This window comes from Lethenteron reissneri, chromosome 38 (genome assembly GCF_015708825.2).
Source record: "Lethenteron reissneri isolate LAM-NWPU_2019-01 chromosome 38, ASM1570882v1, whole genome shotgun sequence".
NCBI lineage: Eukaryota > Metazoa > Chordata > Hyperoartia > Petromyzontiformes > Petromyzontidae > Lethenteron > Lethenteron reissneri.
Genome location: NC_083816.1, coordinates 4,785,926 through 4,812,313, shown reverse-complemented (window position 1 = coordinate 4,812,313; position 26,388 = coordinate 4,785,926). Strand labels below are relative to the sequence as shown.

General features: G+C 49.6%; 2 protein-coding genes across 7 annotated transcripts in view; one reads left to right on the top strand and one right to left on the bottom strand.

Annotated features, from left to right (window-relative positions):
• Positions 1–1,126: 1,126 nt before the first annotated feature.
• On the bottom strand, positions 1,127–12,394 carry TIMMDC1 (translocase of inner mitochondrial membrane domain containing 1). 6 transcript variants are annotated; one of them, XM_061567123.1, is made up of 9 exons: positions 12,092–12,394; positions 9,960–10,076; positions 7,668–8,004; positions 6,511–6,670; positions 6,073–6,161; positions 5,233–5,300; positions 4,579–4,657; positions 2,398–2,508; positions 1,127–1,771 (listed from the first exon to the last, which is right to left on the bottom strand). In XM_061567123.1, the coding sequence occupies exons 3-9, from the start codon at positions 7,961–7,963 to the stop codon at positions 1,567–1,569; spliced, it is 1,008 nt and encodes a 335-aa protein (XP_061423107.1). In that variant the 5' UTR covers positions 7,964–8,004; positions 9,960–10,076; positions 12,092–12,394; the 3' UTR covers positions 1,127–1,566. The 6 variants fall into 6 exon arrangements, with proteins under 6 accessions (XP_061423107.1, XP_061423108.1, XP_061423109.1 ...); XM_061567124.1 differs by having other exon boundaries at positions 7,668–7,981; XM_061567125.1 differs by having other exon boundaries at positions 9,964–10,076.
• Positions 12,395–14,381: 1,987 nt separating this feature from the next.
• TAF3 (TATA-box binding protein associated factor 3) overlaps positions 14,382–26,388 on the top strand; it is a 40,963-nt gene continuing 28,956 nt past the window's right edge. The window contains 3 exon segments of the mRNA XM_061567313.1: positions 14,382–14,633; positions 17,917–18,034; positions 22,490–22,750. Of these exon segments, the coding sequence (XP_061423297.1) occupies positions 14,586–14,633; positions 17,917–18,034; positions 22,490–22,750 (427 nt within the window). The 5' untranslated portion in view covers positions 14,382–14,585.

The following is a 26,388-nucleotide window of genomic DNA, read 5'->3' as shown; positions in this document are numbered from 1 at the left end:
CGCTGGGATACGCCGGTCCCGTCTATGCCGGTTGATTGTATCCGTACTTCACCACGCTGGTCGCTGCCGGTTTGGTAAAGATCGGGAGGCAGACGAGGAAGTGGAGGACCCACGACCGGTTCAGATATCCGGGGTGCACTGTCAAACTTCCACCCGTAAAAGATGGGGGGGGGGGGAATAACATCAACAAGCTTTCACCAAATCGCAAGGACCAGCGTGGGGAAGTATGGTCAAACAACCCCTATGACCAGGCACGCTGTGGGAAGGCCTTTAACCGATGAGATTTACGAACAATTCAACCCGACAGGTGATGTTGCCTTCATGCGTCACACATGCTTGGAAATATTTAAAATGAATATAACCTGAAGATGCTTCGGCGAGTCTCAAGATGATCATTTTTTGGGACGTTTGCCCCGATTCCACTAACGCAAGTTTGGCGTCAACCACAGAGATCCCGGAGAAGAACCACCGCGCGTAGAGACAGGGAGACACTTCATAGCCTCCGATATTCAAGTATCCATCGCTCCACAACACTCAATCGCCCCGCTGTTAGCCGTGGTCAGGAATCGAACTCAGGTTTGTGGGTTAATAGTGTAGTGCAGAACAGTGGTTAGCAGCGCACTACACAGCACCACACAGCGCCAGTGGAGGGAGTGCGCTAAACACCGTGCCACCGCTCCCACCCATGATAACCTCATTAGTGAATTTCTCAATCGATAGTTTACGGAACGCTGCGAGACTGCCATTAAAATAGGGAGCATCGGCATAAGGCACTACCACTAGAGTACACGATATGCATATCCATAATAATGCTATATTATTGTACCCTATACTTACAATAATTCTAGGAAATATGGAACAATGAGGGAACAAACCCAGGCGAGAGATGATGTAGCGTGGCAAAATAATTCCCGGAACAGCTTTCCAGACTGTTCCGGCTGACACAAAACACCGACTACAATATAAACCTTTACGCAAGACACAGGCAGGCAGACAGACAGCACTTTCAGATGGTGGCTGCAAAGTTGAGTAAGCTTTATTCGCTTAGAAGGCATTCACATGAAATTAAACTCGTTTATATTTACTCAGCAGAGTAGGGTCAATACCCCCACTCCACCCCTTCCCCCCCACACCCCACCGCGCACCCCCATGGGGTTCGGCGTGCAATTCGCTACGAGCGAGTTCCCACGGAGGAGCGGCAGTTCATTGCCGGTGTCACTCAGCACCGCTTCCGCCAGCTTGCGGTACCAGTGTCTACGTCAAGGTCAAAGTTCGCTCCCACCCACAGTGGTTTGGCCGCGCCGCGCGCTACGAAAGCGCCGATTCCCGAGTTCGATTTCCCGCTCGCGGGCACCGTCGGTGATGGATATCTGAACCGGTCCTGGGCCTACCCCTCTAACCCCCCTTCCCCCACCTGGTGCTACGGAGTGTAGAACACCCCAGTGGTGGCCAGGAATGTGTGGTTCTGGCCAGGCCACCACCTTGTTCGCTGTGCCGGCCTCAATAAGTGCTCGTTAGCAGCGCTTGCCACGACGGCCTGCGAAAGGCTATAGGTGGAATCGTTGTCTATGTGCTTGTGCACGAAGGCATTTCTCTCTCCAGGTTTTCCCGTGCCCGTCCCTCCTCGTGCACCGTCTCCGCTCGTGCCACCGGCGCGCCGGGGTTTGGCGGGCGAGCGAGGATCTCGTTGATCTGGTGCAAGTCATCCTCGCCCGTGACACTGCTCTCCATGAAGGTGAGTAGCTTCTCCGTCGCCCACTGTCGCTCATCCCTGCACGGCGACGGAAGAGACGAGAGAGGTGAGAGAGAGAGGTAACGCTGGGGAATTGTTCGCGCTTCCATTGTATACTTTGTTTTTGAAACGGTGGTTGTTACCGGGTATGTAACGATTAACTCGACTCTGTCTGAGCGACTGAGCGCGTGAGTGCTGAGTCGGTGAGCGATCGAGTGCACGATTGTGCAAGTGAATGCATTTTGTGCGAGTGAGCGCTGAGTGCGTGGGCAAGTGAGTGAGTAAGCAAGCATCAGTCGGGACTCGCACACACGAACAATGACACAAAGATCTTCCATATAGCCTATACAGACTGTTGGAGCAAGGGCTGTTAGTGGACAGCACATATGAAGGCCAAGACGTCACATGACGTGGGCGGCCAGCATCATGACGAGCTGCGTTTGTGTTCCGAGCGTTGATGTTTACACACTGTACCAGGTACTAATTTGTGGCTGAGTTAACCTAGGGGAGGCCCAGGACCGGTTGAGATAATCACCGGTGTCGGCTGTGAACGGGAATCGAATTTGACTCGCCTGATTTGTAGCGCGGCGCGCTAACCGCTGCACTACCGCTCCCCAAACACACGCACGCCATCGCAAGCTGCTAGCGGCACGCGCGTCCTTCACCTGTCACGCTCCACCCTCTCCCGCTTCTCTCTGCGCAGGCGGAGACGCTTCTCCTGCGGCGTCTCGCTGCTCAGCCACTGGGACGCGCGCATCAGCACGCCAACCGGCAGTCTGCAGTGGGGGGGAGGGGGAGGGGAGGCCCATTCGTCATCACAGGCATGCGCGGCAAACACCGTGTACGGTTGGGGCCCCGGGTTCAAAACTGTTTCTATTCAAATCTGTTTCTATTTTACCAGATAAGGCCCACTGAGCTACACAGCTCTTTTTTTAGAAGCGGCCTGGCTATCACAAATTACAGTTCAACGTAGTGGCTTGTCATGTGGAAATGTATCGCAGCAAAATGCTCTAAACACATGTTGCTAAGCGTGGAGGGAAAAACCGGAGGACCCAGAGAAAGATCCACGCGACCACGGTGAGAGAGACACGCAAACTCCAAACATACATCCAAACAAACCCAGAGAAACCTTGAGAAAATGCGTCAGGGTCAGGATCGAACCTACAACCTCCTCTATACCAGGCAAGATAGTTAACATCTCCTCTTCTTGGTTCTTTCGGAAAAGTCACGTAGAAGGAAAATAATAAAATAATAAAAATAAAGCATTATCAAATAAGAATTATTTTATTATGTTTATTTATTTTATTATTTTATTATTTCCCTTCTACGTGACTTTACCGAAAGAACCAAGAAGATGAATCCCTGCAGTCACGAAAGCTTTAAATCGATAGTTAACGTCTCGTTACCGTGGCGCTCATTCATTTCCCAACAGATATTGTCTGGGTCGCTAGGTGGCACGTGACTTAGTAGCAGCCACGGTCATGGCGAGAGGTGTACTCTATGCGGTGTGCCCGGGTGTGGAAATATGTTCCGGGTTGCTAAACCAGCCGAAATGAAGGCCTGGGTGTCGGGAAGGACACCGCTGCCACCAATAATCAGAATTGCTCTCGGGGGCCCAATCAATCATCCCCCAACCTCCCTCGTTGTGTGTCTGTCCAACTGAGTTGGTCATCGAGGTTGTTTGAAGTTGTCTGATCGTACTTTGCCACCGTGGTCAGAGCGGGTTGATAACAAGTAAACCTGTAAAAACAAAGTTTTTCACTATAAATCCTTTATATGCGTGGCATCGGGGCGGCTAGAGTCCTCTCGTCCTCTGGCTTGAGATGGCTGCCACCTATGGGTCAGATGATTGTCTGGCAGCATTAAACAATTGGTAATTAAATATTTTAAAAAATTCCCTAAACAGTGTAAAATTTTTGAATTTTGTTTTCACGAAAATGCATTGTCACGCACAACGAGTCTGTGTGCAAAATGTCAGCTCGATTGGATCACGGGAAGTGGGTTTAAAAACGACCGAAAGATTTGCACGGTCCAAAGCAAGCAAGCGAACTTAATATAAAGGATTTAAAAAGGAGTGGTGGTGCATCGCGGACTGGTTCGGGTATCACTCAAGTAATCGTGCTGTGACGGTTCCACCTGAAGACGGAAGCTTGTGTTGCCTCCGAAACGTCGTGGTTTTTTATTTTACTTTTATTAATTTAAATTTTATTTTTTACCTACGTGACTTTACCGAAAAAACCTAAGAGTATGAATCCTTGCAGTCACGAAAGCTTCAAATCTAGAATTAAGAATGAAAGCGTTTATAGTAATGCATTATCTCTGTGCTTTAATCCGTCTCCTTTGTCCGTCCGTCTGTGCCCGCGGGCCGGCACTACAACTCTCATAAAGAAGATCCAATTATGAACAAACTTTTGTTTGTATAAAGTTGTGTTGCTATTCGGAACTTTCCCAATTATAAAACGAACGAATCGATGACAGCCTCAGCCCAACACTTAAAAGAGACACAAACCTGAGCAATCTTCAAACACGTTTTTCATTGACAGCTACCCATCCACCCTTCCGTCGGCTTCCAAACTACTACACAGTCCATGCCACACGCATGCGTTTGCCTCGATTGTACATTAAACGATGCAGGGGAAATCAACGGCGGCTATGTCATACCCCGGTCATCATCATCGTCATCATCATGCAGTACGCCCCCAAGGACAGTGACCTCTCTTGCATCGCGGGTTGGTAATCCTTCGGCATGTTGTACCCAGTTGTTATGTTTGATTCCCGCGCGTTTCGCTCGTCACCTAGCAAGACGAGCGTTTGAACGACACAACACCCTTGCACAGAGATCTTACCCCAGCACGGATCCGATGAAGGCTCCTCCCACAAAGCCCCGGGGTCCGAGGGACAGACGCATGATGCCTCCGGCGAGTGCTGCGGGCACACGAAGATGCACGCATGTACGCTCTCTCTCTCTCGTCTCTCTTTTCTCGCGACCGTTAGTTGTGCACACTCAACCTCCGCAGCGAATCCGCAGCCACGCTTGCGTGCGGTGATCGGTTACATCGCTGACGTTAGAACGAGATGTTGGCCATTTTACAATTAACTTGTTGTTTTGTATCGCGATTGCGCCAGCAGCGTCACGTGATGAGGTCTCCATTCGGATCTGTCAGTGCAACCCCTCGTGTTAGAAAGGGGCCCATGGGAAGCAGATGTCACAGAGCTACCTCTGAGATGTGACCTGGTACACATGATGGGAGGGAGCAGCACTTTCTCCACCTGGTACCTTGCCACAGTGAGGAACGTGCATCGCTCACGACACTTGATAACCCCGGTTTAATTATGGCGACTGAAACCCAGATTCGAATCTAAGTTCTCAGCGCCGCCAACGCAGCGTTCTGACCTCTGTGCACTTGGGCGCCCCCTAATATTTATTTTAGAAGGAATGTCGACCATTGGCGTCCCGTAATAAGCATCAGTCTCAACAGTAATTGCGGGGGGGGGCTCACCTCCACCCGTGATGTAATTCCCCACGGTGCCTTTTCCTCGGTAAGCGCCGAGGCCGATTCCAATGCCACTGCAACAGACGGACGGACGGATGGACGGAGCGGGAGGTGAGCGATGATGGATGGTGTTGGCTATGCACCTGGCTGCTGTGATCCACCAACACTGCTGTCGGCGAGGGTTGGTGGGTCTCCGCACAAATGTTGTAAAACTTCCTTCCTGTGCACGTGGATAAGGTGCCCATACCCTGGCTCGCCAGGAGAAGGCAGTAGAGGAAAATGTGAAATCCACCTATTTTGAGCTAAACTAAACTTCTTATTTCACCAGGTAAGGCTCACTAAGCTATACAGCTCTTTCTTTCAGAAGCGACCTGGCCACAAAAGATAGCTCAACAAAGTGGCTTGTCATCTGGAAATTTGTACAGAGCCAAATAGTCTAAACGCATGTTTCTAAATGTGGTGGGAAAAGCCGAAGGACCGGGAGAAAAATCCACACGACCAAATATACAGCAGGCGTCAGGGTCGGGATGAAACCAACGACCTCCTGTATTCCAGGCGAGGTAGTTAACATCTCGCCACCGTGGCGCCCCCTGTTCCTTCTGTATTGAATAGAGGGTTCTCTCCTCGCAAGCGTGGGGTTTCTTCAGGTGCTCCGTTTTCCTCCCATATATAACACCTTAACATACAGAGGACCGCAGAGCTTGGAAAATTGTTGGCGCCGACTCACCACGTGGCTGTTGCCTTCTCGGCGCCAAACTATTGCGGTAATCCCGTAACGCAAGCTGTGTTTCTCTACAACAGATGATCGAAACTCGACTTCGCGACATCGCGGCTCCGTGAACTCACTTGAAGATGGTCATGAAGAAGCCGACCCTCAGCGCCATGGGGACACCTGCACGGATGAACGCTTTGATTGCCACGTTGTGAACGGCGCGCTGGGGGAAGAGGCGGCACGGTGGGCGAGGCAGGCGGTGAGACGGGGGGCGAGGAAGAGTTTGAAGAAGGGTCAAATAAAAGATGCAAAACAGGGGTGACATGCGGTGAGTGTGCGGGAATGTGAGTGAGCGTGCCAGTGGGATTGTCTCAATGAGCGAGTGAGTGCGAGCACGTGATCGAATAAGCATGCCTACGTGGAGCGTGTGACAGTGCGAGTGAGCGTCTGAATGGGTGCGTGAGCGAGTGACCATGCAGTGAGCAGTGCACGAGTGGCTGCACGCGCCAGTGAGTAGGGAAGGTGCGAGCGTGGGAGCGAGTGTGAGCGTGCCAGCGAGGGAGTGAACGCACCACGGCCTCGATGCGGTGCGAGTAGACCTCGCCGTATCTGCGCTCCATGAAGCGCTCGCGCGCGAGTTGGGCCGCCGGGACGCCGCTCCCCACGAAGCCGCCGATCAGACCCACGGTGGTGCCCACCATCAGCAATCCCAGCTCCTGCGGGTACGGGTACCTGCGTCCCGCACGCGATCACCCACTTGGCTCACACGCTCACCCCATCGCTCACTCACTCACACGGTCGCTGACTCGATCAACGTTCTCACTCGCTCCAAGAGATTTCTCACCTCCCCAGATCGCTCACTTGCTTGCTCATTCGATTGTTCACTCGCTCATCCCATCGCTCACTCATTAACTCACTCAATCATCCACTTACTTGTTTATTCGATCGCTCACTCACTCATCTGATTGCTCACTCATCTATTCACCTGATCGCCCACTCATTCGATCAGTCCCTCACTCACACACTTTATTCTTTCAGCTCGTGAGGGCCCGAGAGCTGAACAGCTCTTTTCCAAGGACGACCATGGCCCAAGATTGCTGTGCTGCCATCTCCTGGCCAATTCGCGTCTCAATTCGCGTCTCAATTCGCGTCCCTTTGACCGCTGGTGCAAGGAATCAAATCGGACCCACCCTGTCCAGTGTCCCCCAACTCTGCATGGCTCGGCGTTTGGGCCCGCCACTCTGGCCCATGGAACCCGGTGCAGCTGCACGGCATGCACACTCGATGATCTGCACCACTGCCTTGGAGTGGAAGTTGGCAGCCTTCACGCGCCCCACGCTGTCAAGTGAGAAATCACGACTAATGCCACCGTCAACCCGGCGACCAAACGTCGATCAACGATCTCCCGGTGTCCAGAGGAGAAGCAACAACTGGAGCCACCACAACGGCCCTCCTCTCCAGGCAGGCCACACAACCACGCTTTCAGACAAGGCGCCGCAACAGGGTTCCTTCATACTCAACATTAAGGGACCTTTTTCCCAGGCAAAATATGAGCAACCCGGGAACATTTTTAAAGAAGCATAACATCGACGTTCTCCCCCTCTGAAAAACCCAAGTACCCATTGGCCAACAGGCCCAGTCGCTACCACTACCTTTGACTCAACAGTGAGAGCCATCGCTAGGGAGTAGCGGTGGGGGAGGGGGGGGAAATGCAAACACCGGCACTCACTGCGCATGGAAGACGTCTCGCACTCGCTCCCATCCCGTCTCCTCCTCCTCCACCGCCGGCCCCGTCTCGCCAGAGGCTCCGGTGGCACAGGGTGCGGTGCCAGGGCCCTCGGGCGATTGGGCAAACACGACGGCCGGCAGCGGCATCCGCAAGCTCCTCGCCAACCACGTTACGGTGGCACAGGAGAGCAGCGCATGCCTCTCGTCCCCTCCTCCTCCTCCTCTTCCTTTTCCTCCATCTCCTCGGTCTCCAGGTGCCACCACCCCCGTTCTTGTCTGCTGAGATGCGGCGTCCATCGTGAGGAGTGGTGGTTACTGCATAGGTGGAGTGGTGGTCACTGCGTAGGTGAATATTTATACACGTGCATTAAATTGTACATCAGCTTTGACTGCCCACCCAATGCATGCACATTCTGGTGGAGCAAGTGGACCCCACTCAGCTACGACCCTGGATGCTGTGGAATGGCTACAATGTGAAACAGCTTTGGAGCCAGTTGGTTTCTACAAATGCCTGTGTTTGTTGGAACAGACTGTTTACAATGTACTGCAAACGCAAAAGTGAAGATGTGCACGCTTGGAATCACACTGAAAGACAGGAGGATGAACAGGTGGCTCGGTGTGCCTTTTGGCGTGATCTGGTCCAACACCATGTGAGACTAGGCTCTAAGAAAAGCTGTCTCGGGTGTGGACCAATCAATTTCAAGGACAGTGCATACATTATCAGAGTTGTCTTTTTGTTTGCATTTTGACCGCAAGTGTTGTGGTTAATGCAAACATGATCCCTTGTAAAAAGGTGTCAGTTTTGTTGCCAGATAAAAGGGTAAAAACCTATTACTACAACAAATGTATTTTTTTATACGAGGTGAGAATTCAAAAGACCAGAATGGTCTAATTTGCAATAGTAACCTGGGTCAGATAGGAGCCGACATATTGACAGTTTCGATTTAAAGCTTTCGTGACTGCAGGGATTCATATTCTTGGATCTTTCGGTAAAGTCACGTAGAAAGGAACTAATTAAATAATAAAAATAAAACATAATAAAATTCTCACGACGTTTCGGCCACAACACAAAGCAGCCGTCCTCAGGTGAAGAACAGAACTGTCGGAAAGACAGCGTCCTAATGAAACACTGCTAAGCTTGGCAGCGTATTTTAAGCTGGGTGGGAGGAGCAGAGCGCCTTGACAAAGGAGTTTACATATCAACAGAGGAATTTAGCATATTGACGCTGAAGAACTGCTTCTATCCTACTACCATACAATAAACCGAAGTGAAAAAACTACGTATAAACTACATCAACATAATCAATGTACTCAATATACTCTCCAATAAGCTGAGCTATTAACATTAAGTCACTGGGTATACACTACACTATATAATGACTATCATATAGTGAACCGATAAGAAACTAAAATAGAAACTACATCAATATAATCAATAGCTCAGCTTATTGGAGAGTATATTGAGTACATTGATTATATTGATGTAGTTTATACCTAGTTTTTTCACATCGGTTTATTGTATGGCAGTAGGGTAGAAGCAGTTCTTTAGCGTCAATATGCTAAATTCCTCTGTTGATATGTAAACTCCTTTGTCAAGGTGCTCTGCTCCTCCCACCCAGCTTAAAATACGCTGCCAAGCTTAGCAGTGTTCATTGGGACGCTGTCTTTCCGACAGCTCTGTTCTTCACCTGAGGACGGCTGCTTGTGTTGTGGCCGAAACGTCGTGAGAATTTTATGTTTTATTTTAATTATTTTATTAGTTCCCTTCTACGTGACTTTACCGAAAGATCCAAGAATATATTGACAGTTCATAAAAATATCAAACAAAAACTCATCACGTTCATCATTGCCTCCAAGTGTGGCTATTAAAAATAAATATATAAAATAGGTGACGTTTCGGGCAATACCCCTTTTTCATTGCACATATATGGAGAGGCCAGAGAGATAGAGTGAGAAGGCCGGCACACCAAAAATCTGAATTCCATCTGTCCCATCTGTATGGGATAGTGTTTCCCCATCACACGTCTGGGTTTTCTCCAGGTACTTTGGTTTCCTTCCACATGTAAACACAAATTCATTGGGCTGAGAGCACCTTCATATATAGAGGACTGCAGAGCTTGGGAAATTGTTGGTAGCGCCGGCTCACACCTTTCCCGCTCGTCTGTGGCTCCTCCTTGAGCCTCCGAGTCGTTCTCTCTCTTTGAGAGCGAACGAATACCGTGCAGAGGTGCCGTGTTACGAGTTGAAATTATGATCACGGGAGGGGAGGGGATGAAAGGTGGAGGATCATTACCTGCCTATAGGTCTGGCGGTGACATGGCCAGGCGAGTTGGTGGGTGAAGGTTGTCACCCGAGTCGAGTTGACGTCCACCTCTTAACGCACACAGGTGGAACGGAGGGTCACGCAATCCTGCATCATGACCAGAAGTTTCAGACACGCGTGTTAAACACTCAACAACACAACAACACAAAACAACAAATGAGCAGCTGTTACATGTGGAGTGTTTAACCATACTTCACCACGCGGATCAGTGTGGGTTAAAGGTAGGTAGCATTGATGGCGGAAGTACAATACAATTGATTTTTGTCAACTGTTATATTGTTAGTAAATAAATTCAGGTTGTTTGCACACAGAGGAGGCGAGAGGTTTCCCAGCACCGGTTCAGATCTCACTGTCAGCCGTGGTGGGTGTGGAATCGAACTAAGGTTGCTGGATTCACAGCGCGGTGAGCTGATCGCTACACCACCGCTCCACCCGCCCACCCTCCCACTTCATTTAATTTCCAGAGCCGGTCATTGTGTGCCAGATTCGAATATTACTTTCAAATTACTCAATTTGGACTCTGCACAGCAATCATCGCCTCCTACTGGCAGACTCTTGCAAATGAGACTCATCCTATTCTCATTGAGTTGTCTCCTGGCTAAACAAAATAAACTCTAAACTGGAGTACAGTACCATTTGTGGTAAACCACCTCGTTTTGCAAAAAACACAAACATACCCTCTGCTGCAAGATACCAACAGCTGCACTGCACTTGCGTAAGGATTTTTTAAAATTATTATTTCATTTGTTTACCCAGGAAAGCCTCACTGAGTCTCATGGTTGTTTTTTTCAAGAGAGTCCTGCCAAGTTGTATTGCAGTTTGGGGAGCAATGTTGCTGTCATCCAAATTTAGTCACTTTGAAGGTAACATTTTCCACATTCAGATGTTTTGGCCAATATTAGTTACAGTATGTTATGTTTAAATAAAGCTATGTCAGGAAAACGGAGAATTCGGAGGAAACCCATGCTGAACAGGGGACAGAACATACAAATCCCATGCCCTCAGCTGAACAGGGGTGGGGAAAAACTGCTGAAAAAAACTAGACTACATATTTTTTCTACCAGGTAAAGCCCACTTAGCTATATAGCTCTTTTTCAGTATTGACCTGGTCACAAATGATAGCTCAACGAAGTGGCTTATCATGTGGAAATGTCTAGCAGCCAAATACTCTAAACGCATATCAACAAATAGAAAAACCCGGAGAAAAATCCATCCGACCACGTGGAGAGAGACATGCAAACTCCAAATATACAGCAGGTGTCAGGTTTGGGATCGAACCCACGACCTCCTGTATACCAAGCGAGGTTGTTAACATCTTGCCGAGTCAGAAATGGAACCCGGGTCTCTGGTCGTCAGCCACGAGTGTTACCCAAGTCCAGTCCGTTGAAGCAACCGGTTGCATCAGCAGAGGGAGCCATGCCCGATTGCATGAAACCTGAACTTCTGCGGCTCTGGTGGAGCGGTGGCGCAGTGATTAGCACACTGGGCTTGGAGCCCAGACTACCTGCGTTCGATTACAAGCCACGATTAACATTGGTGGACAGTAACAGCAGAGCCTCACCATTCTGGCGAATTGCCCGATGATGCTGGATGCAATTACCAGCGAAACGTCGTACTACTCAAAAATGGTAAATGTTGTGGTTTCACACTTCAACACACCGGTGGGCTAAAGCAGTGAACTATTTGTCTTTTGTCAACGTGACACTTTTTTTGCTGATTGGCCGTGTCGGGGGGTGGAGGGTTACGACACATTTATAAATAACGCGATCTACCCCAAAAACGTTGATTATTAATAATATTGGTCGCGAAAGCCTCCCCACGTGTTCAACTGAGTAACACCTGAACCGGTCCAGGGTCTTCCCCCACATCCACCTCGTCCCCTAACCTTCACCAACCCACACTGACCAGCATGGCGAAGTATGGTCAACACAACCCCCCCATGTGGATTGACAACGGCTGTCATTGTAGTGGTGTGGAACGGGGTAGAACGCTGGCACTTTGCAATTTAGAGGTCGCCAGCGATACCAAACGAATGGGGAAAACACCGAATGTGTCGATCGGCAGGGCGCGCGTGTTGGGGTCCAACGTGAGTAGCTCCATACCTCCTTCAGCGACGTCGTGTGCTGAATGAGCCTTGTGCCGGTAGAGCTCCTTCTGACAGCACAGGGGCGAGTGAGAAATTGCACAGCTTCACCTTTACCCTGCTGCTTCAGACCACAGCCGAGACATGTGGAGGAGGAGGAGGGGGTCGCCTTTGGTGGGTGCCTGGCTGGACGAGCTCGTCAGCTCGCTCGGCACACCGCCGAGGTCGATGACATTAAAAAATGTTTAAATGCCAATCGAAGCGGAGTCGTGAGCTGGGGGGGGGTTTGTCAACGCGATCGGGGGGGTGGAGGGGGTCGCGAAGCCCCGGGGGTTCGAGTGCAGAGGACACGGGACACGCGCGGCGGCTCCCACCTCCACGTGGGGTGAGGCCACGCGGCCGCCACCTTACTAAGGGTGCGTGCGTGTGTCTGTGTTTGTGTATGTGTCTGTGTGTGCGTGCGTGTGTTTGTGCGTGTGTCTGTGTGTGTGCGTCTGTTGCGTGTGCGTCTGTTGCGTGTGTGCGTGTCTGTGTGTGTGCGTGTTTCTGTGTGTCTGTGTGTGCATGTGTCTGTGTGCGTGTGTCTGTGTGTGTGTGTGTGTGTGTCTGTGTGTGCGTGTGTCTGTCTGTGCGTGTGTCTCTGTGTGTGCGTGTCTCTGTGTGTCTGTGTGTGCGTGTCTGTGTCTGTGTCTCTGTGTGTCTGTGTGTGAGTCTCTCTGTGTCTGTGTCTCTGTGTGTCTGTGTGTGCGTGTCTGTGTCTCTGTGCATGCCTGTGCCTGTGTGTGTCTCTGTGTGTATGTGCGTGTGGGGAGCGGTGGTGTAGCGGTTAGCGCTACGCTGCACTACGAACCTGGCGACACGGGTTCAGGTTCCCGCTCACGGCCAACACTGGTGACGATTATTTGAACCGGTCCTGGGCCTCCCCCTAGGTCGACTCAGCCTCAAATGAGTACCTGGTGCGATGTGTAAACATCACCACTGGGGAGACAAAGGCGGCCGGGCGTGGTTGTTGCCCACCCTCTGGAGCTAAGGGCACTTGCCCCTACAGCCTTGTGAAGGCTTTCACAGGGGATCGTTGTCCAGGGAAATTGAGTTTTCAGGTCGGCGTTCAGCCGTTTCAATACGGGCACAATGTTTTTTCTAACACTTTCTCTCTATTTGTTTGTGTTTCTCCCTCGTGATGGAACTTTGTGGGATGAACGTTGCGATTTATAAGGGCACGGGGTGACCAATACGGTCTGAATTGGTCTGTAAATAAGGAGTTGACACCTGTGGTTATATTTGGACGAACACATTTTGTTGGGTATATATTTGACGTTCCTTCAGTTACCCTAAGTCCACGCTGCTTGGCATCGCAAACAAAGGCTATTTCATATCCCCGACGGCGACTTTTGAGCTACTCCTGTATTCGTGAGTTGTCTAAATGTTGCTGATGTAGGCCGTGGTGACCCCGATGAGATTGTGGTTGTGGTGTTCAAGTCTCGCTTATTTTGTATTTATCTATGTGGGGAGACAAACGGGTTAATGAGACGTCACCTGTTAAATTGACCGCACCTACCGTCCAGGGGTTGGTTGGTCCAATGTCTTGTGTGCAGATTCATTTCTGGTTTAAATGAACCTTGTGAAATGGGGGTCGCGTGCGTCTGTGTTATTTTTCTGCTCTACATTTCCACATAAACCACTTTGTTGACCTATCATTTCTGGCCAGGACGCTCCTGAAAAAGAAGCTAATAGCTCAGTGATCTTTACCTGGTAAGATACAAATCTATTAAGTGTCGTTTTATTTGCAAAATTGTTTTTAAAAGTGATTTCTTTACACTTTCCTATACTTTGCATTCCCATCGTGTGTTTTTTTGTATTTGCTGTAACGTTCTATGCTCGCCCCCCCTCTCTCCCTTTACTGGACACCTGTGAAAATAAAAGAGCTTCATAGCTCATCGGATTCACCCTCTTCGGGTGAGTAAATCGACTCTCTGTTGTATCACATTACATTTCTAAGTATACTAGATTTGTGTTTCTATTTAATTTATACCTGATGATTGCTTGTGTTGCAATCGAAACGTCGTAGTATGCAATTATTTAATTTATTATTTTATCTTTATACGTCACTTTACCGAAAGAACCAAAGAATAATTCCTGCAGTCACGAAAGCTCCAAATTAAGTTTAAATCAAAGCGAACAACTCCCGGCTTGTCGGTGCAAGTGACACGTGCTCCCCCACGCAACGTGGCCGCGTCGCGCGCGCGCGCACATCCGGTCGCGCGGCGATGACGTCACCGCCACGAAGCCCCGCCCACTCCTGCCCGGAAGCCCCGCCCCCTGCCCGGCAGCGAGGCGGAGGCGGCGGGGAAGGCCGCAAAGAAGGCCGCGGGATAGTTCGCGTCGCTCCCTTCTCTCGATCTCCCGCCCGCCCGCGGCTTCCCCCTCCGTCGTCGTGTGTCGTCAGCCCCCTGTGCTCGTCGCCCGGCTTCCGTCCCCCAACACGCCCCAGGCGTGAAGGTTTGGGCTGAGCCATGAGCGACAAATACACGCGCGCCGTGCTTCGGGTCGTGGTGGCTCAGGTGAGATGGTGATGGTGGTGGTGTTGTTGTTGTTGGAGTTTCACTCCGCTTGTGGTGGTGGATGATGGTGATGTGGTTGTTGTTGTTGTTCTCGCTGCCGTTGCTTGCTTTGGTGGAGTTTACGACGAGTTGGGGACTGGTGGATGTGCCCGTTGCAGAGTTGTGGATGCGGTGAGCGCCGGGCGGCTAATGTTATGGTGGGGGAGCACAGTGTTTGTTTTATGCATTTGTCAGTTCAGTAAGTCAACCGATGGCACCTGGGTCTGTCCCGTGACCTGCCTCGACGCTTCACGTGGCCTCAAAGTGCACCTAGCTTGGCACGGCACCCGCCGCTTAGTGGCGAACGCCGGTGGGTGCATGTGTGCTGGTTCCGGTGCTGTGTGTTGACCTACACTTCAGTAGCAACATCATCATCAATAGCAGCTAACATCATCACACGCCTCGCCAAAGAGAAGCAGTTCCAGCCCATCACATTAGGGGCGAGTTGATTAAATGTTTGACCAAATATAACGGGCAAATTTTTAAGTTGATAATTTTGTATGGCCCGCGAATGGTGTTATAGATATCCAAATGGCCCTTGGCAGAAAAAAGGTTCCCCACCCCTGACCTCCAGTATGAGAGGGAAAGTGGCATTCGGATTGTGTGTGTGTGCATGTCAGTGGACTCTGGATATTGTAGGTGTGTATAGTTGGGTACAAGTGGTAGGTGTGTGTGTCTGCATGCTGCAGAGTGAGTGTGTGTGGGCATGTCCGTGGACTCTGGATATTGTAGGTGTGTATAGTTGGGTACAAGTGGTATGTGTGTGTGTGCATGCTGCAGAGTGAGTGTGTGTGTGCATGTCAGTGGACTCTGGATATTGTAGGTGTGTATAGTTGGGTACAAGTGGTAGGTGTGTGTGTGTGCATGCTGCAGAGTGAGTGTGTGTGCATGTCAGTGGACTCTGTATATTGTAGGTGTGTATAATTGGGTACAAGGGGTAGGTGTGTGTGCATGTCAGTGGACTCTGGATATTGTAGGTGTGTATAGTTGGGTACAAGTGGTAGGTGTGTGTGTGTGCATGCTGCAGAGTGAGTGAGTGTGCATGCATGTTGTGCGGGTTAGGGCTGGTACATGCGTCTGCAAGGCACATCAGATGTGTTGTCTGTGACCATGCAATACAATTTACCTTCATGTCGCGTCTAAATGCAAATGCTTAACAGGGAGGAAAAATATAACACCGTATCCGTATGCACATGAAAGCAAATGGGTATTGAGTCTTGACTTAAACAAGGGCAGGAGAGTCAACAGCACGGAGTTTATTTTTCAAGAGGAAGGGAGTTCTAGACAGGGGAGCAGCAGCCGAGAAGGAGTGAAGGTTGTGGGCTTTCTAAGACGGAGGAGGCCTTTATTGCTGGGGCGGAGACAACGTGCCTGAAGAGGTGAGTGAGATGAGCGGGAAGAGGTAGAAGGCAAGATTAAAAGTCCATAAATACTTTTAAAGACAGCCACTTACAACCTTTAAGTGAATCCGAGACGTTTACAGGAAGCCAGTGGAGGGATTGGTAATCGTGCTCGAGTGACGTGATCATCCGTACGGATCGGGCAGCCCCTTGCAGCGGCGATCTAGAAATGAGGGAATTTGTGAGACCGCAGAGGAGCGAGTTGCAGTAAAAGTCCATGCGAGAGAGGTTATGGAGCCGTGGATTTGTGCCTCGGCAGCCGGCGGAGGTAGGGAGAGAGGCCTGCCTCACAGACCCGGGAGAATGTGGTGGGTGAATGGGAGTTCAGCATCTAAAGTAACCCCGAGGTTGAACACCTCTTTTATTTGTCCAACGTGAGAGATGCACACTTGACTTGGAGACTTAATTTAGAACTGACTTTGTTTTACCCTATTTGAATGAGCTTAGTTTTGGCAGTATTTAAATGAAGAAAGTTAGAGTCAGTCCAGTATGAAATTGCATCAAGGCAGGCTTCAAGATTGGACATTGCGGATTGTCCAGTGGCTTGCAGATGTGCGTGAAAATACAGTGTGCGCATGTGTACGGTTCAGGGATAGTGCGCGTATGTGTAACTTGTTGAGGACACGTGACTGGCAGATGTGCTGTGTGTGACATAATGCATTGTGAGTGTGTGTGCATGTGTGCGAGTCAGGGATTAGTGTGTGGGTTTGTTGTATGTGTATAGTTGGGAACCAATGGCTTGCACATGTGTTGTGTGTGACTGCAGTGTATGTGTGCATTGTAGGGTTAGGGATATAGTGTGTTTGTATGTATATGTACGCCACCTGCCACTCATCTGTCATCCCATAATACCTGAATCTGTTCCGTGACTTCGATACGTCACGTGCTTTTGGCCTCAAAGTGCACCTAGCCTGGCACGAACATTGGCGTTTGTGGGTTGATATTTGTGGGAGGTTTATACACATGTGCACCATACACGCGTGTAAAGGTGTGCGTGTCCTTGCCACTACTCGCGGTAGGGCTGTGTGAAAATGAGAGAGGGTGCATGTGAAAGTCTATTCTATTCTTGCATATGGCAAGCCTATGTTCAGGAGCTAAATGGCAGGTCTTCTCGCCATGAGAGGGCTTCAGGAAAGCGTGTGTGTCGTTTTGCTATTCCTCTGTTGAAGGAGTGTAGACTAGCAGTTTACTTTATGCACCTTAGTTTGGATTGCATAGAAACAGTTCTTCGTGGGTTGTCTTCAATTTTATGTTTATAAAGGACATGTGCTCATTGGCCGATTGATGTTCTGATGCGGTTGATGGTTACACCCGTGTCTTTGAGCAGTACTGTAATGTCAAAGCCAGGAGGTGTTCATTCTGGACGTCCACTTTGTGCTGTTGTGCTCGCCAAACATTCTTCCAGATCTGCGTCAGATTCTAGGATCCCAGACTGGGGATTGATACTAGAGTCGGCGGCGAGGTAAATTGTTGAGTTTACATATGAATATTTGGTGCCAAAACATTTGCCAGACTAGGGAGCTAGGGGATTGGTGTCGGTTTCAGTGTTCCAGTTATGATGCGCGTGGCATTAATGAATTGTGCATATCGTAGATTTGTGTACAAGCTCCTGGATCAGGCTGGACCGCAGTAACTCTGCCACTGAGTAGATCAGTGATAAGATGGCAGTTCGCAGCAGATTAGCTGATGCACCCCAGGGTCTTGCAGTTTTCTTGTCGCAGGATGATTCTTGATTTCGTCTTTTCACTGCCCCATGACCTGGGTGATGTGATCGTGAGAGTGAATGTGACGATGGTGACTGTGATGGACCCCGTGAAGAGTGAGTGCCCGTGGCTGTGGTGCAGGTTTGTCAGGGCCTGGGCTGGGACGCCGTTCAGGTCTGCGCTTCGGAGGTGCTCACCGACGTCCTGCAGCGGTACCTGGAGCAGCTGGCGCGATGCTGCCACCGCTACAGCGAGCTCTGTGAGGGCGCCGCACACTCAACGACAGCACGCACGCTCACCACCGCCACGTGCTCACCACTGCGCACGTCACATTCGCTCATCACACACTAGGGGAACTGCACAACAGGGATATCCTATAGCAGGCCACGCCGAGGGGCACTGGGCATACCAGGGGACACCACACGCATCCGGAGCACCACACACATGGACGGGGTATCGAATGAGAAGCGTACACCAGGGAATCGCACACATTGGAGACACCACGTGCACCGGGGAACATCCACACATGGGGCACCGCAGAGGCTGGCTGTGACGTTGCACTCCTGTAAGCCAATGATGTGGAGGCAGCGAGGGTTGGTGGATCAGCGCACAAATGTTGTGAAACTCCCTTCTGAGGTGCCATACCCTGGCTCGCCAGGAGAAGGCAGTTAAGCAAAAATGTGGACTCCACCTGTTGTACGTATGTTGAACTTCTTTCACACTGTACGTCGCCAGATGCTCCGATTCCCTCCCACATGCCAGCACTTATTAATTGCCTGATAACACCTTAATATATCGAGGAGTGCAGAGCTTGGGCAATTGTTGGCATTGCCGGCTCATCACGTGGCTGGCTGCAGTTTTACCGCTCTTCTATGGTTTCTGGTGCCTGTGAGTTTGTTCTCCCTCTTCGACAGTGAGCGAATATTGTGCTGCACATTACAAGATGAGATTATTACGAGTGTCTTGGCACTCGGCGGTGTCAACTGAACCGCTCATCGCGCGACCCCGTGTCTCGTCCGTGATGTGCGGTCGTACCCTAAACACACTCGTGCCGCGTTCGCTCATTACACTCCTGAGTCGGTTCGCTGGCACTGGTGAGTCGTGACACTGGCGCTTATCAGACATCACAGCTGCACTAATCGGACAACACATCTGCACACTCGTCACATCCACGCGTCACATTTACACGCATTATTACGTTCACTCACTTATGCATTCACTCTAATCGCATCCGCTCATCAAAATACAGAGATTCGTGAAGCAAGTGGTACTAGCGAGCACCTTTTAAGTCTGGTCAGCACAATACCCGTATCTCACTGGTGATGATGTTTTACATAAATACCAGGTATTCATATAACGCAATTGTCCCCATGGTGACTTGTCATGTAGGATGTTAATGATGACGTTAATGATGTTTGTGTGTATTTCATAGATGATGACGTTGACGTCGTAGTACACACTCGCATTTATATACACTCACACTTATATTCACGTACCGCCCTCGTCCCATACACCTGCAATTGCATACACATCCATTACTCACTCGCAGCCGCACTCATGTATACCTTGCCTAACAATATTACATCTCTATACATAACACGCAAACACTTTACTGCATAATCAGTCGAGAGTACATCAGAGACCCACAACACACACACATGCATGTACAGCCCCTTTTTTTCATCAAATCCACTGCTGGACGAGGAGCTCCCCCACAACATGTGAGTTGTGGGGCGTTAATTGCCCATACTTCACCACGCTGCACAGTGCGGGTCGGTGAAGGCGATGAGCAAAGATGTTGGAGCACAGTGTGCAGGAACAACGATGAATTCAGCCCAATATGGATGTACACGCCCCCGGCCACAGGAATGTGGAATCGTAGTCTTCCACCACCGACTCTGGGCTGTACACCCGTTATGCCATTCATTGCCCAAGACGTCGCCCACCGTATGTTATTTTCTTTTAAGGCCACAGCACTCGTTGACAAAATGTGTTGAACGCGAGAATAAATCGCTTGCACTCGTGGCCAAGTGTCTGGGCAGATGGGGCTATTAGCTATTAGCATCAAATGCCTTGCAAAATTTGTACAACGTTAGTACAAAAAAAGTTCGCAATTAAACACGTGTTGTGTGTGTGTGTCTGCGTTAGCGGTTGTCACCACAATGGGCCTGCCTATTGCGAGGGGCGGGGCCATGGGGGGAGGAGGAGTGGGGGGGGGGAAGAGCTCTACGTCCCCGCCCCTCAGTTTACATTTCCTATCCCGCACGCGCGACTCGCTCCCTAACAAGCCTCGTCATTGGCTCGAGGCCGCCACGCCTCCGGTGCCGCGGCCAATGGGGAGGTCGGGCTCGTGCGGCGGCGCCTGTGCGCGCTGGGGAATGCAATGGCAGCGCGGCCGTGCCGAGATGGCATTGTCCTGTGCGGGGAAGACGCGGAGATGGCGACCGGTGCTCCTGGGTTCGAGTCCGGGAACCCTGGGGGGCTCGCACCCCCTCGCTGGGTGCTGAGGGGGTCCCTGTAGGTGAGGGGGGATGGTGGGAGGGGGTGGGGTTTGTGTGGGGGGTTTGGATTGGGGGGGGGTGGTTTTTGGTGGTGGGGGTGGGGGGATTTTCAGACGTAAACACGATGTGTTTGCTGCGCGTGGAATATTGTTATTGACACTTCGTATGATAATTGTTCACCTTCGATGGGGTTGTGAACATAGGCATGCGACGTAATGAGCGTCGTCGTCATCCTCGTGATAAACATAAGCGACATCACCCTCGCCGTAATTACCAAATCTATTAACATAATCGGCTCCGTCATGGACATCGTCGTCGTTTATAATGTCACTTAACGTAATCGACATTGTAGTGGGGAAATCGTGACCAACCACAACGTCACAACATCGCAATTAACATCGTTGACATCACCCATCATCGTGGTGTCATAATGCATAGCCTCATTAACATAATGAGCAAAATCGTCATTAAGGTCAGTGTAATTAACAGCATCATTAACATCATCTTTCAATAACGTCATTAACATCGGAACGATAGACAGCAGCTTTATGCATAACACTATTAATATTAACATAATTAATATGATGTATTATTGCCATGCACATGATAAGCATCATCAACTGCGATCATCTATAGCATCACCATTAACATGATTATCACCTCCAACATCGTTGTCGTCTTCAACAGCAACAGCATCGTTATCACCACCAGCTGCACCATTATCATCAAGACACGTGTTGGCGTGCTAGCGGGTAACGTCACGAAGATTATTACCATCATTACATAATTAACATCAACATCGCAAACGTCTTCATTATCAACAGGATCCTTATTGTATACAATGTCAACATCGTTAGGATCATCTACAACGTTGTTAATGTGTTCAAAATCGTGACCAACATCATCAACAAGACACGTGTTGGTGTCAGCACGTGGAATATCATTCATTACTTCATTACCATGTCATAATCTGTAAGACCAACCAAAGACCCACATGCAGAAACATCATTACCACATAGTAGTAGTAGGTGTTTACCCTTTTAACTGGTCCAAAACTGACACCTTTATACAAGGGATCATGTTTGCAATAACCACAACACAAGCAGTCAAAATGCAAACAAATCATTACCAGATGTTTTTTTTATCATTGCATAAACAAGACACGCATGAGCGCGGAGGACGTTGCTTATGTCACTAATGTCATCGATCACATCAACCCGTGCATCAAAATAAAGGGACCGATCCGAGAGTACGTCCACTGCAGAGATGGAGCAATGAAATCATGCCTTGAGCAGGTGCTGCTCGGTGAATCACACCGCAGGGTCGTGAGAGGTGGCGCCTGCTTGGGGGGGAGTCCTTCAGCAGTGGATTGACCGTGGCTAACGATGATACGTCAACATCGGCGTCACCCTAACATCACAAATGATATTTTTAAATCCAAATTGTGCGATTGCATCATTGTCAGGCGATTACAACGTGCGGGTTTGAGAGCAATTTGCTTGCGCAACTAGCTGCTCAGATGTGGGCAAAGCAGTTGCAGTTAATTCAGGTTGTGCGATTTCAAGAGCGATTTCAACCCTCAGGTGTGTGGGGACGTGGCTTGACATGTCCAAGTGGCAAGTTTATTTTCTTTAACCAGATGAGAACTCAAGTGACCAGGATTGAGGTCTCATTTGCAAAAGTGACCTGGGTGAACAAAATGGCAAAGGCAAAAACAAAGTTCAGTAATGGAGCAAATAGAAAGAGCGGTAAAAACAACTCTCACGTGAGATATTAAAAATATTGCGCCAAACATTAATCATTGGGAAGCATTCAATTGCACGTAGCCCGAGTCGGCTCAGACAGATACTTTTTTGACAAATAGTACAATTACAAAGTTAAGTTACAGAAACATGTGTATCGGACATCTTTTGTACTAATATGTTAACACAAGGATAAACTGCAAAACAGGCTTTCACTGCAAGGACATACCTGTGTTGCAGTTGATACCTAAGCCTAGGACTAAATATCTCCTAGTTTTAGACAAGGATAAAACATGACAAGCGCAAATACAATTTATTTTATTTCTAACTACGTGACTTTACCGAAAGAACCAAAGAGTATTTATACCTGCAGTCACGAAAGCTTCAAATCAAGATTGCAAATACAATTGTCAAATACAATTGCAGTGTATGAGGAACTCTGCCACTCTGTGTGTGTGGTTCCGCGGACAGACGGGCGCACGGACCCAGATCTCGAGGACGTGGGGCAGGCGTTCGGCCTCATGGGAGTGAGCCTGCACGAGCTGGAGGACTTTGTGCACAACCTGGAGCCCGTGGCGTTCGCACACACGCTGCCTGCCTTCCCGGCCGTCAAGGCCAACACGCTCGGCTTTCCGACGGCGGCGGCGGTGGCGGCCGCAAGCGCCCGTGACGCCGCCTCGCGCCGCGACTACATCCCCGACCACCTGCCGCCGCTCGTGTCCGCGCAGGAAGGTGAGTTTGCTGCAACCCCCTGCCCAGGATTTGTCCCAGCTCGCTTTCACCGCTTTTCCACTGGCATGGTTGAGCCAATCCAGTGTGGGACAGACTGACGGAATGCATTTTTTTGTTTCAACTGCCTATTTTATGAGCCCAGCCAGAACCAAACTTTGATAATGCTGAGACATCTGAATCAGGCTGCGGGGCCAAGGATGGCCAGGGCTAATGGTGTATGCAACTGATGTCATCATAGCTAAAAAAAAGATAACCTAAACAGGTGTGTGTGACAGTGAGCGAGTGTGCATAGCTGTCTGTGTGTGTACCGTCGCGGCATCTGTGTGTTTCTTGAGGTCACACATTGCGCGTGACATCAGCTGGATGGCTCGGCTTCTGCATTGGAAATCCAACCACGTCCATGCCAGGGTGGCTCAGCACGGCCCCAACATGGTCCAGATGTGCGGGTGGAAAAGTGGTATTTGAGTAGTCACCGCCATTTCAATCAGTCACAGCGGAGCCACTCTATATCCATGGTGATGAATCCCAAACCATAAACTTCTTCTGCTATAGCTCCTGGGCTTGTGTACAGGTCCTACCGCTTGTTGGTGAGCATGATGTTGGTGGTTTCGCTCCATGTGCTCGAAGCGTTTTTAGACAGGGTGCCAAAACCACCTGCGGTACAACCTGGTAACCACATCAGAGACCTATACAGCACAACCATGGCAACCTAATTCGTTTTCTTCTGCTTCCTAGCACTTCCTCTACTCAGGTGCGTTCTGCCTTTGCGATCCTTTTTCTCCACTTACTCCGGTGCTGGGCCATCCCCTCACTCCCCACTTGGAACCACCTCTCTGTAGGCCAGCCTCTCAGCCTCCGCCCTGGTGCTTCTATCTTCATCACTTTCCTTCCGATGCCATTCTCCTACGACACATCCGATCACTCTGAGTCGACTTTCAAATGCCTGGGGCCGGGCTAATAGATTGAAAACTCATCTTCGAGTTTGAAAACTAATTTCTTTAGAACCCCTTTTTGTGTTCAGTTTGTTGTCGTCCCCCCGCACCTCCGATTAGCACGGTTGGCTATGTACGGTGCATAGGAAGTTCAACATACAGCTTAGGGATGGTGAAAGGTTCTTTTAGCAACGTGCCAAATGTTTAATACCAAGTACTACCAGCAGAGGGCGGCTTAGCCCTGGGTAAAACAATGTAATGTGGCTATATGTGTCGTCTAAATGCTCACTTCATCTCAATAAGCTGGACAGAAACAGTTGGGCATGTTTATTTTATATAGCGAGGAGAGGCAGTTGGGCATAAGCAGAGGAGAAGAGGAAGTTCTTAAGCTTGGACATGGACAGGGAGTCGACAGTGCGGATGGCTGGGGGGCAGAGGTCGCAACCGGGTGCCCGATACCCGTACCCTACCCGATACCCGGCTACCCGTACCCAGCCGGGTACGGGTACGGGTGGGTACCCATTTGCGACCCTGGTGCGGCCGGTACGGGTACGGGTAGGCCGTGAGTCGCTGGTGAGTAACCGTTTGTCACTCATTCCCCAACGTCTTGTCTCTTCTCACAATTCAAGTTCCTAGAATCAACCCACCTGCGCCTGCAACATGGCTTCATCCCAGAGGTCGCAATCGGGTACCCGTACCCGTTTGCGACCCTGGTGCGGCCGGGTACGGGTAAGGAATCAAAACCCGTTTGCGACCTCTGCTGGGGGGTGGGTTGGGATGGCAGTTTCAATAATCTCACTTGAGAGGTGAGATCTTTTTTCAATTTGGCTGTATGTAGCGCTGCACACGAAACATTTTAGGGGACAAGGCTGACTATTTCACTTTATCTTGCACAATTAATAAACAGAATATACATCAACATTTATTTGATTGAGATCAGTTCGTCAACCGAAAGGGCACACACGTACTTGGACTTTATATCACCAGGTCAGAGTTCAGTGAGACAAAAATTATCTCTGTCAAGAGGGAGAACTGGGGTCTTCTTCCATATGGCGTTTGGAAAAAGCAGCTGGTTACCAATTGTTTAATGTTGTAAACCATTCCACAGCATCTGGGGCGCTAAGAGTGGAGTTTGCTTGTTCCACCAGAATGCAGCGGTTTTGTTTTGGGTCATTAATGATGCACGCCTGATGGGTTTGCATCTCATCGCATTCACAGTTTGCTAAAGTCCTTGATCTTAAATTTATGGAGGCCTATGGTTAACAAACGAAGATTTCACGGTGTCTGTCATATTTCCACTGTAGCAAAATCACAGCTATGGTGAGACCAAAACAAAATGTGTCTTAATACATGTGGGGCAATTGTTTTTTTTCATTTAATTTTGGCTGTATATGTCACAGATATAACTTGCAAACATGCGGTGTTATGGTAAATCAACAGACCCCCCCCCCCACCCCCAAAAGCCACTCAAACACACCTATAACGTATAAGTGAATAAGTATTACATGTGGGCCGGTTACTGTCAAGATCAATGAATGTGTGGGGGTCATCACAGTTGATGCCACCATACCGCACCTCCCCATTGTCAGGTCCCCTCCTGCTAGATCCCATAGTTGTAACAAAGTTGATACAACCACTAAGATCTCTTCTTACAGTATTACACTCTCTGACTTTGATCATCAACATCGTTATAATTTATTTGTATTTGGAAATGGGCTTCATACATCCCACATGTCTCAGTGCTTTTGGTCTTTTGGTTGCCGTAGTAAGCCAGCATTATGAAGTGCAAAGTGTTTGGATTCAAGAAACCTTTTCAACCTGTAATAATTAGTATTATATAGTAGCAGTAACCCTTGCACTGGGGCAGAGCAGTGGTGTAGTGGTCTGCGCGCTGCGCTGAACAGCAATGCCTTTAATCTGTGATGATAGCCTCACTTAGTCTTGAGAGCGTTTTTTCAGGAGGGTCCTGCATTGCAATGTATGGCCGATTCCATGAATCAGTAGTACTGATTCCATTGATGGGTAGTTTTGCATCATTTGGCTTTGCTGTGCCGCGAACAATAAGTCCACCACCCACATTTAAGCCTTGCGGTTGCCCCCTCTGGCTGCGCAGGGCAACCACAGTTGGCGACACCACCGCAGGGCCTGGTATGCACGCGGGATTCTGCGGGAGATTTGTTTTTGATTGCAGACAAGATTTCATCGCCGTTGCATCGACGCTGTTTACAACATGCGCCATAGACCGATATGTAGTGTTGTAGAGGGTTTGTGATATGGGGTCCGGCAGGGGTTGTAGGGGGAGCTTTGTGATTCGTGAACTCAAGGCAACAGAGAGCCTACTGTGTACGGCTCGCTGTTATGTATTTGGGCTGTACCTGGCGTTGTTCGGCATAATGCCGTTTTTTCTCCAAGCCGATTTATGTAAATGAAATATTGACTTGTGAAAAGCTTAGATGGAATACGTCGCTAGAAGGGTTGATGGCCAGTGGTCGAGACTTCTGATAGGAGTGGCAGCCAAGTTAGGGAACGCTTGACCGAGGATTCGTCCACCACAGGAAAGCGGCAAAGAAATCGACTCGTGTGCACATGCAGCACGGATCGTGGGATCGTGGGATTGTGATATACGGCGGTGGATTGGGGGAAGGCCTTCATCCACCAGTGGATTAATCAGGGCTGACTCTTATGATAATGCCACTCTTCGGCTGC

Excerpts from the sequence above, each read along its gene's own strand:
- TIMMDC1 (XM_061567123.1), bottom strand. The coding sequence starts at position 7,963 with ATGGACGCCGCATCTCAGCAGACAAGAACGGGGGTGGTGGCACCTGGA. Across the intron at positions 6,162-6,510 it reads CGCACCGCATCGAGGCCGTG|CGCGCCGTTCACAACGTGGC; the intron begins GTGCGTTCACTC and ends CTCTTCCCCCAG. Across the intron at positions 2,509-4,578 it reads TTCATCGGATCCGTGCTGGG|ACTGCCGGTTGGCGTGCTGA; the intron begins GTAAGATCTCTG and ends CCCCCACTGCAG.